The sequence below is a fragment of the Coregonus lavaretus genome (assembly GCF_964263955.1).
Source record: "Coregonus lavaretus genome assembly, contig: HAP1_SCAFFOLD_564, whole genome shotgun sequence".
Classification (NCBI taxonomy): domain Eukaryota; kingdom Metazoa; phylum Chordata; class Actinopteri; order Salmoniformes; family Salmonidae; genus Coregonus; species Coregonus lavaretus.
This window is the reverse complement of record NW_028165848.1, coordinates 26,339-38,582: the sequence shown is the minus strand read 5'-3', so window position 1 is coordinate 38,582 and position 12,244 is coordinate 26,339. Positions and strand designations below refer to the sequence as shown.

Here is a 12,244-nt window from a genome sequence, read left to right as displayed (position 1 = left end):
TATATGCCATTACATAAAGCAAAAAGCATACACTGAGTATACAAAACATTAAGAACACCTTCCTAATATTGAGTTTCACCTCCCCTCTCTTTTGCCCTCAGAACAGCCTCAACTCGTCGGGGCATGGACTCTACAAGGTGTCGAAAGCGTCCCACAGGGATGCTGGCCCATGTTGACTCCAATTAGTCCCACAGTTGTGTCAAAATGGCTGGACATTTATTTTGGGTGGTGGACCATTCTTGAAGCACACAGGAAACTTTTGAGCGTGAACAACCCAGCAGCGTTGCAGTTCTTGACAAAAACCTGTGTGCCTGGTACCTACTACCATACCCCGTTCAAAGACACTTAAATATTTTGTCTTGCCTATTCACCATCTGAATGGCACATTTACACAATCCATGTCTCAATTGTCTCAAGGCTTAAAAATCCTTCATTAACCTCTCTCCTCCCCTTCAACTACACTGATTGAAGTTGATTTAACAAGTTACATAAATAAGAGATCATATCTTTCACCTGGATTCACCTTGTCAATCTATGTCATGGGAAAAAGCAGGTGTTCATAATGTTTTGTACACTCAGTGTATTAAAATATATGACATAAACAACTAATTATAAGCAGATGCTTTACAGTATATACTCAGATACACAAAATACATCTGGTTTCAGATCTAGAAGATTCTCCTCTTCAATAGTAATATCATCAACTCTGACCAGTAACTTACCTAGGGTCAAAGGTCACTGGTCCATCACTAAAATGTATAGGTTGATCCATAGAGAAGTCACTCTTCATGGACAGATGACTGGGTACTGGAGAGATTGATCTCAGAGTTTGGTTGGAGATTCTGGAAAACATAATAAATCACCATGAAACTACATTTTAAAATATATCAAAACTATATTTCAAGAGATAAAATACATTACATAAAGCAATAAAATATATGCCATTACATAAAGCAAAAAGCATACACTGAGTATACAAAACATTAAGAACACCTTCCTAATATTGAGTTTCACCTCCCCTCTCTTTTGCCCTCAGAACAGCCTCAACTCGTCGGGGCATGAACTCTACAAGGTGTCGAAAGCGTCCCACAGGGATGCTGGCCCATGTTGACTCCAATTAGTCCCACAGTTGTGTCAAAATGGCTGGACATTTATTTTGGGTGGTGGACCATTCTTGAAGCACACAGGAAACTTTTGAGCGTGAACAACCCAGCAGCGTTGCAGTTCTTGACAAAAACCTGTGTGCCTGGTACCTACTACCATACCCCGTTCAAAGACACTTAAATATTTTGTCTTGCCTATTCACCATCTGAATGGCACATTTACACAATCCATGTCTCAATTGTCTCAAGGCTTAAAAATCCTTCATTAACCTCTCTCCTCCCCTTCATCTACACTGATTGAAGTTGATTTAACAAGTTACATAAATAAGAGATCATATCTTTCACCTGGATTCACCTTATCAATCTATGTCATGGAAAAAGCATGTGTTCATAATGTTTTGTACACTCAGTGTACATAAAGCATTAAAATATATGCCATTACATAAAGCATTAAATTATGTGACATTACACAAAGCATTTAAATATATGCCATTACATAAAGCATTAAATTATGTGACATTACACAAAGCATTTAAATATATGCCATTACATAAAGCATTAAATTATGTGACATTACACAAAGCATTTAAATATATGCCATTACATAAAGCATTAAATTATGTGACATTACACAAAGCATTTAAATATATGCCATTACATAAAGCATTAAATTATGTGACATTACACAAAGCATTTAAATATATGCCATTACATAAAGCATTAAATTATGTGACATTACACAAAGCATTTAAATATATGCCATTACATAAAGCATTAAATTATGTGACATTACACAAAGCATTTAAATATATGCCATTACATAAAGCAACAAACAAACAGTGTAAAAAACATGAAGAACACCCTCCTAATATTGAGTTGCAACCCCCCCCTACCAGTCTCCTCCCCTGCATCTACACTGACTGAAGTGGATTTAACAAGTGGAACTTACTTGTAACATCATCACATTGTAACATCGTCACATTGGCCTACTGATTCACTTCCTCATCTCAGTTCCACTTTAATCCTTAAGAGTCTATTCATACACATACTTTATAATATGTCCATATATAGTTATAATCTGTTCTAGGAACATCTACCCAAAATATTACACCTTCTTTATTACTTCACCAAACAGACACTACATGATCAAAAGTATGTGGACACCTGCTGGTCTAACATCTCATTACACCTGCTGGTCCAACATCTCATTACACCTCCTGGTCCAACATCTCATTACACCTCCTGGTCCAACATCTCATTACACCTGCTGGTCCAACATCTCATTACACCTGCTGGTCCAACATCTCATTACACCTGCTGGTCCAACATCTCATTACACCTGCTGGTCCAACATCTCATTACACCTGCTGGTCCAACATCTCATTAAACCTCCTGGTCCAACATCTCATTCCAAAATCATGGCCATTAATATGGAGTTGGTTCCCCCTTTGCTGCTATACCAGCCTCCACTCTTCTGGGAAGGCTTTCCAATAGATGTTGTAACATTGCTGCTGGGACTTGCTTCCATTCAGCAACAAGAGAATTAGTGAGGTCGGGCACTGATGTTGGGCGATTAGGCCTGGCTCGCAGTAGGCATTCCAAAGGTGTTCGATGGGGTTGAGGTCAGGGCTCTGTGCAGGCCAGTCAAGTTCTTCCAGTTCAAACCATTTCTGTATGGACCTTGCTTTGTGCACAGAATCGTCTAGAATGTCATTGTATGCGGTAGCGTTAAGATTTCCCTTCACTGGAACTAAGGGGCCTAGCCCGAACCACGAAAAACAGCCCCAGACCATTATTCCTCCTCCACCAAACTTTACAGTTGGCACTATGCATTAGGGCAGGTAGCGTTCTCCTGGCATCCGCCAAACCCAGATTGGTCCGTCGGACTGCCAGATGGTGAAGCGTGATCAAGTGTGATCGTGTTTCCACTGCTCCAGAGTCCAATGGCGGCGAGCTTGTTGGAAATGTTGCATCCTATGACCGTGCCACGTTGAAAGTCACTGTGCTCTTCAGTAAAGCCATTCTACTGCTAATGTTTGTCTATGGAGATTGCATGGCGGTGTGCTCGATTTTATACACCTGTCAGCAACGGGTGCGACTGAAATAGCCGAATCCACTAATTTGATGGGGTGTCCACATACTTTTGTATATATAGTGTATGTGTAAAAATAAATACATATATACAGTACCAGTCAAAGGTTTGGACACACCTACTCATTTAAGGGTTTTTCTTTAATTTTTACTATTTTCTACATTGTAGAATAATAGTGAAGACATCAAAACTATGAAATAACACACATGGAATCATGTAGTAACCAAAAAAGTGTTAAACAAATCAAAAAATATTTTATATTTGAGACTCTTCAAAGTAGCCACCCTTTGCCTTGATGACAGCTTTGCACACTCTTGAGCAATTTCCAAACGCCTGAAGGTACCACGTTCATCTGTACAAACAATAGTACGCAAGTATAATCACCATGGGACCACACAGCTGTCATACTGCTCAGGAAGGAGATGCGTTCTGTCTCCTAGAGATGAACGTACTTTGGTGCGAAAAGTGAAAATCAATCCCAGAACAACAGCAAAGGACCTTGTGAAGATGCTGGAGGAAACAGGTACATAAGTATCTATATCCACAGTAAAACGAGTCCTATATCGACATAACCTGAAAGGCCGCTCAGCAAGGAAGAAGCCACTGCTCCAAAACCGCCATAAAAAAGCCAGACTACGGTTTGCATCTGCACATGGGGACGAAGATCATACTTTTTGGAGAAATGTCCTCTGGTCTGATGAAACAAAAATAGAACTGTTTGGCCATAATGACCATCGTTATGTTTGGAGGAAAAGGGGTGTTGCTTGCAAGCCAAAGAACACCATCCCAACCATGAAGCACAGGGGTGGCAGCATTATGCTGTTGGGGTGCTTTGCTGCAGGCGGGACTGGTGCACTTCACAAAATAGATGGCATCATGAGGAATGAAAATTGTGTGGATATATTGAAGCAACATCTCAAGACATCAGTCAGGAAGTTAAAGCTTGGTCACAAATGGGTCTTCCAAATGGACAATGACCCCAAGCATACTTCCAAAGTTGTGGCAAAATGGCTTAAGGACAACAAAGTCAAGGTATTGGAGTGGCCATCACAAAGCCCTGACCTCAATCCTATGGAAAATGTGTGGGCAGAACTGAAAAAGTGTATGCGAGCAAGGAGGCCTACAAACCTGACTCAGTTACACCAGCTCTGTCAGGAGGAATGGGCCAAAATTCACCCAACTTACTGTGGGAAGCTTGTGGAAGGCTACCCTAAACGTTTGACCCAAGTTAAACAATTTAAAGGCAACGCTACCAAATACTAATTGAGTGTATGTAAACTTCTGTCCCACTGGGAATGTGATGAAAGACATTTCACATTCTTAAAATAAAGTGGTGATCCTAACTGACCTAAGACAGGGAATTCTTACTAGGATTAAATGTCAGGAATTGTGAAAAACTGAGTTTAAATGTATTTGGCTAAGGTGTATGTAAACTTCCGACTTCAACTGTAGATTGTAATATGTATTTTCCTGGCTTGTCTTCCCCAGTGATTTCACCCACGCACTCCTACTGCTTATTATGTGACTTGTTAAGCGCATTTCTACTCCTGAAACTTTTCAGGCTTGCCATAACAAAGGGGTTGAATACTTACTGATTCAAGACATTTCAGCTTTTTATTTTTAATTACATTTGTAAAGACTTCGTAAAACATAATTCAATTTTGACATTATGGGGTATTGTGTGTAGGCCAGTGACCAAATAAATCTGAATTTTATGCATTTTAAATTCAGGCTTTAACATAACAAAATGTGGAAAAAGTCAGTCAAGGGGTGTGAATACTTTCTGAAGGCACTTAATATACCTAAAATCCGGCAAATTGAGAGCTCTCCACTAAAGTTTTACAAACAATAAAAACCTTGGCGCGCCCGAAAATATTATTAAAAAGTTTGGTCCTTGGACACAGAGGGGTTAAACACTAAAGTTACCGTCCATCTAGTGAAGAGAGGAAAACCGGACAGAGGGATGGTAGGTAGCCAGCATCCGTCAACGAGAGAGGGAGAAGCCCTCCACGGTATTTAACAGGTGGAAGAAACAACCCGGGAGCTCCATCGGTCCACAAGAAATGCAGGCAGCCGGTGATGATGTAGTGGTAGCTAGGATAACTAGGATGCTGCTGGTAGAGTAGCTAGCTTAGCTAGCTGTACCGACTAGCTTGGATAGCTAGCAGGTCGTTCGTCTGTCCCTCGAGGATGATGACGAATCCGGTGAACCACACAATTCAACAAGAATAGCGAGTGAAAAGGATCTGGCTACACTCATACTGTCACTGACCATTACGCAAAAAGCAAATTGAACAATAAACTTCGGTGTCTCAACATTGTAACGAACTCCGTCGTTGTTCCCCAAGATCACCTCAGCCCACTCAGCGCGTAACTGGACAATATGCTTGGCGCCAAACCGTATGTGGACGCGAACAGTTCTGTACGGAGACGCGGACAGTTCCAGAACGCGGACATGAGCAGTGCCACATAATAAACTAAACCCAGTCTTTAAAGTCGGGTACATTAGTAATATTATTTTATTTATTATGTCAAACAAAATAACATCTTTTTTTTAAACAAGATTTTGAGATCTGGGCACGTATCCAAAAAGCGTCTCAGAGTAGAAAAATTGGTCCTCTCTCTCCCCAGACAGACTCATTTAATACTGGGTCGTTACAATATTTTGAGATCTGGGCCCATATCCAAAAAGCGTCTCAGAGTAGAAAATGTGTCGTATAAGTGCTGAGAATAAAGCCATGTTAGTCCTACTCTTATGGGTATAAATTAATGCTATGCATGAAGCCTCTTTATTCATAAGTGTCCCACCTAGTTGGCAGATATTTAGGACACCTCATGAGCTGTCCTAACCAGTTAAGAGGTACCAGCAGGTGTCTTGATAATAGAAACATGCAGCGAGTCAGTGGTTCCTGTGCAACATGTAATTGCTTTGGAGCAGTGGCGACCTGTCATTCAGGGCAGAGCCCCACCTGTTTAGCAGATGCTCTTACCCAGAGCGATTTACAGTAAGTGCATTCATCTTAAGATAGCTAGGTGAGACAACCAGATAATACAGTCAAATATACAGGATACGAACATTCAATTTCAGCTAAACAATTGATATATAGTGTTTTGCAAAAAATTTATAATAATAATGATATACATCTAAAATCTATTAATTAAACATCTGAGAACAGTAATATTGAAGGTACCCATAAGCAACCATTTCTGATTAAAAAACACATGTGAAAAATTGTGGAAATAGCATTTAGGAAATAAACTCTTAATAATTCTTAAACAAAATTGTCATCTCACCTCTTAGCTTTGGTGTCATGTTCCCCAGAGAGACTCATTTTAGAGGCAGGGCCCCCCTCCTCCCTCTCCCCAGAGAGACTCATTTTAGACCACTGACCCCTAAACAGAGATCCAACATGTTGGTTGTAGTTAACACAGTAATTCTTGAATGTGAATTGTTATCATTTATTAATTATCTCTTATAAAACATTTACTAACAGACATATTGAAACAGTCAGGTGATTTAATTCAATCACATGAATATGTAGTTGTGACATCTCTTCACCATGGCCATGTCACACACTTATTTGTATTCACTAAAAGTCGGCCATTTATTATTTTTGAATCTGTTATTTTCTAAACATATCTGAGAATGTAGACAGAAGGGCTAAAACAGGCTTGATTGATCTGGGGGGGATCAGTGATCTATACAGAAAGGTTTTTTGCAACAATTAAGAGATGTTATATTATTTAAAGTAGGCTAGGTTACAATGTATAACAGTTTTTTTGTTGTTGTGTAAAGCAGATCAAGGTCTATACCTCAGCAAGTGGCGACCTGTCATTCAGGGCAGGTGGCCTTTCCTGTTTTGCATGTTATTGTGGCATTAATACATGTCACATATCAGTTTGCTAACAATGTAAAAAATATATACACTACCGGTCAAAAGTTTTAGACCACCTACTCATTCAAGGGTTTTTCTTTATTTTTTACTATTTTCTACATTATAAAATAATAGTGAAGACATCAACACTATGAAATAACACATATGGTATCATGTAGTAACCAAAAAAGTGTTAAACAAATCAAAATATATTTTATATTTGAGATTCTTCAAATAGCCACCCTTTGCCTTGATGACAGCTTTGCACACTCTTGGCATTCTCTCAACCAGCGACCCGTCATTAAGGGCAGGTGGCCTTTCCTGTTTTGCGTGTTATTTTGGCATTAATACGTGTCACATATCAGTTTGCAAAAATTTCAAAAAAATATATATATCATTGAGTTAATATAGCCGCATACAGGCATGGTCTCTTTTTTGTTTTCTTGAGTAAGGCAGCTCCAAAATGCAGGTGTTTCAGCCTAGCTCAGTGCTTTCTGTGGTGGTGGGGCAAGCCAGAAGAAAATACGGAGCGCTGCTTCTTGATTGGCTCAGTGTTCTGTCACTAATGCAGACACTACGTCACCGCCAAGTCTAAGGGTAGAGCTAGAAAATTCAAGCCCCTTGGGTGCTGCCATAGAGTTACATTAGAAGTGCCCATCCAAGAAGGTCATAGGCCACAGATAAAATGACGTCAAATCACATTACATCTACAGTAGCTTTGATTGGACTGATCATGTCAACATCTTACTTTCAAAATCTTAGCCAGCAGTCATCATCATGAATCAAGTCGACAATCTACAGGCAAATCCTTTTTAATCCTTTTAAATATGAAGAGAAATAATGAAGAGAAATGATAGGGCAGCTGTTGGGACTCTGCTGTTGGGACTCTGCGGTTGGGACTCTGCTGTTGGGACTCTGCTGTTGGGACTCTGCTGTCGGGACTCTGCTGTCGGGACTCTGCTGTTGGGACTCTGCTGTTGGGACTCTGCTGTTGGGACTCTGCTTTATGTAGGCCCTAACAGTTTGTGGGCACCGTTTGTCACCGTTATAGTGCAATGAATGTATTGTTTAGTGTTGTGTTGTGGAGTGGCTTTGCTGGCATGCATCCCCCTTTATTTATGTTTTGCCCCACCAAGATTGACATGCTAAAATCACCACTGACCTCAGCTATATCCTAGATGACCAGCCAAAACCTGTTCAGATCAGTTCCCATAACGTTATAACAGTAACAGTAGCAGGAGCCTAGTCCTGATACAGATGGAGGTCTATACCTCAGCTATAGCCTACATATCCTAGATGACCAGCCTAAACCTGTTCAGATCAGTTCCCATAACGTTATAGACCTAACAGTAGCAGGACAGAGCTAGTAGCCTAGGCATGGTATTTTACACACCATTTCAAACGGAGACTATCAGGTTTGTCAGCATGATAAGTGATCATAGCTCAAACCTACTCTGACTATTGAATGTCTGACGTCGACCTTATAATAGTTTGTAGTTTAGCCTAGACCTATGAGAGTTTGCCCGTCTTTCCTACATATCAACACATTCATCCGACTTCTAATGTTACCGAGAAATACGTGCCACAGTTTCAACAGCCATTGTGTAACTGCGTAGGCTACACACTTACTTTCACGTTCATATGAGGAAATCACATTACTTCTTACAGTCGCTGGTGCAGCCGCCTGTTCTCTTGCAGATGAAGTAGCTTTTATAGGCGACTCATTCAACCAGCCTAAACAACAGTAAATAAAAGATGTCAAATGGTCAAAAATCAATCCTGATATAGCCATGTACATCAAAGAGAGGTGTATTGCTACATATGTAGGATCTTAATTTTAGCCAGTTTGCTACAGCAGGAAAATAATCCTGCAGCAACAGGACATTTGAATTATTATGTGGATTATAATTAATGAACAATTCTTTTAATAGAAAAGTGGAATTGATCATCTTCAGAAACCTTTTTTAAAGCTTATATACACTCAAATACAGGGTGATCAAATTAAGATCCTACATCTGTACAGAGATCATGTTTTTATCTAAATAAGGCAGTTTGAGTTATTAGCAATAACGTTGCATCTGTCAGCTGCTGTAAACCTATGTGATTGGATGTTATATACCCCCATCTGAACAGTTTCTTTCCCCATGTTGTAGCCCTCACCAACTGGCCATCTGGCCCATAGAGACTAAAGGACTATACACTCTATACTGCTCACCACATCAAGCTATCTCTGAACTGTACACTACCATCTGGTCCATAGAGACTAAAGGACTATACACTCTATGCTGCACACCACATCAAGCCATCTCTGAACTGTACACTACCATCTGGTCCATAGAGACTAAAGGACTATACACTCTATGCTGCTCACCACATCAAGCCATCTCTGAACTGTACACTAAATAACTGAACTATACTGCATTAGCACTCTGTTAATCTCTCTTAGATATATTTATACTGGTACTGTATATGTGGACATCCACCGTATATCAACTGTATACCCACTGTACTGTATATCTGTATACCAACTGTATACCCACTGTACTGTATATCTGTATACCAACTGTATTCCCACTGTACTGTATATCTGTATACCAACTGTATTCCCACTGTACTGTATATCTGTATATCAACTGTATTCCCACTGTACTGTATATCTGTATATCAACTGTATTCCCACTGTAATGTATATCTGTATACCAACTGTTCATTCTCTTATAGCTCTATGCTCACTCTTCCTAGTTATGTATAATGTTGTACAGACATTTGTGTAAACTCTTCTGTCTGTATTCTGTCTCTAAATGTTGTCTGTCACTATCACCAAGTAGAATTATGTGTATAGATGTAGGATCTTAATTTGATCACCCCCCACTGCAGAATAACTTTCCCGCAATGCAGGAAATGTAAAACTTGTAGTGTATTTGAGGTTTTAAAAGGCTTCTGAAGTTTGTAATTTCCACTTAGAAATGCCAACTTGAGTTTCGCTTAATAAAAATGTATCAACCGCTACAAAAATGTCCATTAATTATAATTCACACTTCCTGTTGCTGCAGGAATATTTTCCTGCTGTAGCAAACTGGCTCAAATTAAGATCCTACATATGTACATGCAAATGTACTTGGCGAATAAAGGTGATTCTGATTCTGCAAAGGTTGAGTCTTGAATATTGATATATTGAATTTGACTTGCCCATGTTCAGTTAGCACCATTTTGTATGATTAAACTGACACAAACCTGTCTCAGTTGAAGTAGACTGTTAGGTCTGAGTGTTTTACATACATTCACTGTACTAGAATTACACCATACATTTAATTTCTCTACACACTTTACAATCATTCCTGGCATGATTCTCACCTTGTAGCCTGAATTCACAACCAGAACATGTCAAGTCATTGAGATATCTACTGTTCTGCTGAGAGAGCACCTTCGTGATGACTAGCGCTCTGTATATTCCTATGGGTGAGCCCTGAGCTGGAATGTGAAGCTAACTGAAGCTAACTTTAGAAAACCAGTATATCTAGCTTGCATCATAGTCCACCCCTCAGGCTAAGTTCAGGTTACAGCATGAGGCAGACATCAACAGCCGAGTTGTAGGCTACTACCTGGGTTGTACTCATTAGTTTACTCCGCAGCCAACAGTTATAAAAATGTTGCATAAACGGTTTGCTCCAAACGCTGTACAAGGTGACCTAAACAGTTTACGTTGCCAAACGTTTTGCTACGGTGGGCACTAATGAACACACACAACCTGTTTTGAGTAGTGTAAATTGTTGTTAGTCTTTCCACAGTATTTATTTGTCTCTCTTTCACACAACATACCTTCCTGAGTGAAAAGCGTTAACAGTAGATTAGAAAGAGAAAATGTTGTTGCTTGTTGTGTTTTAAGCCTGTTTTGAGAAGACAAGTCTATAGACCTATGATACAGTACACTCTTAGAAAAAAGAGTTCCAAAAGGGTCCTCTGGCTGTCCCCATAGGAGAACGCTTTTGGGTTCCAGGTAGAACCCTTCTGGCTTCCATGTAGAACCCTCTGTGGAAAGGATTCTTCATGGAACCCAAAAGGGTTCTACCTAGTACAAAAAAAGGGTTTTTAAGGAGAGTAGGCCTATTATAACACTGTCCACAAAACATATCATCAACTATATTAATACACATAACAATATCATCAACTATATTAATACACATAACAATATCATCAACTATATGAATACACATAACAATATCATCAACTATATTAATACACATAACAATATCATCAACTATATGAATACACATAACAATATCATCAACTATATTAATACACATAACAATATCATCAACTATATGAATACACATAACAATATCATCAACTATATTAATACACATAACAATATCATCAACTATATTAATACACATAACAATATCATCAACTATATTATTACACATAACAATATCATCAACTATATGAATACACATAACAATATCATCAACTATATTAATATCATAACAATCGTCGTCTTACCTTTTATATGTCTCTCAATAGAAGTAGAGTCTGGAATGATCATTCGGTCATGGAAAGTTCCTTTAGTTTGTTCTGCTCATTTCCATATCAGGTTCTACCTGTTCTCTCTCCCACTCCCTGTCTCATTATAGCTCTTACAATGTGCCTTGGCATACATTCTACAAGTGTCTGGAACTCCAAATGTAGTTATGATTTAGTGTTCCAAATGGAAACAATTTGATTAAACAGGTTAATATGGTTAAAATACATTAAGACTGAGTAATGCTGTGATTGTTTTTATTATTTTGTATTGAAATGTTTGACTTTATTTTCCCTATGTCCTTTCAATATAGGAACAATTTGTGAAATGACAGCCTTCTGTAAATATGGACAAAAGTCTATGGATTAATTTGATGGTATGTGTCTTGCAACATTATGTAAAATGACAGGTTGAGAAACACTGCATCTTCCTAGGTGCATATGTGAGAAGGAACGCAAACTGTCTCCCTATGTGTGTGCCATCCCTAAACATCAAGTGTTTGTGGTTCATTAAAATGTTTATTGTCAAGGTAATAAAAAAAAAAACGTGCCCCAACGAGCAGGGTCGCAGTCTCTCTTCGTTGCAGCTCCTCTCTCCCCAGGGGTAACAGCTCCTCTCTCCCCAGGGGTAACAGCTCCTCTCTCCCCAGGGGTAT

At 39.2% G+C, this 12,244-nt stretch overlaps 3 protein-coding genes across 3 annotated transcripts in view; all 3 read right to left on the bottom strand.

Annotated features, from left to right (window-relative positions):
* LOC311115365 (uncharacterized protein) overlaps window positions 1-811 on the bottom strand; it is a 39,800-nt gene extending 38,989 nt beyond the window's left edge. Inside the window, exon 1 of the mRNA XM_084190548.1 lies at window positions 723-811. Coding sequence (XP_084046674.1) covers window positions 723-790 — 68 coding nt within the window. The 5' untranslated portion in view covers window positions 791-811. The remainder of the gene's footprint in view (window positions 1-722) is intronic.
* Window positions 1-12,244, bottom strand: part of LOC311115369 (NLR family CARD domain-containing protein 3-like) — a gene marked incomplete at its 3' end in the record, with an annotated part of 123,064 nt that overhangs the window by 94,206 nt on the left and 16,614 nt on the right. The window lies entirely within an intron of this gene.
* The window catches only part of LOC311115364 (NACHT, LRR and PYD domains-containing protein 3-like), a gene marked incomplete at its 3' end in the record, with an annotated part of 35,050 nt that overhangs the window by 7,673 nt on the left and 15,133 nt on the right, over window positions 1-12,244 (bottom strand).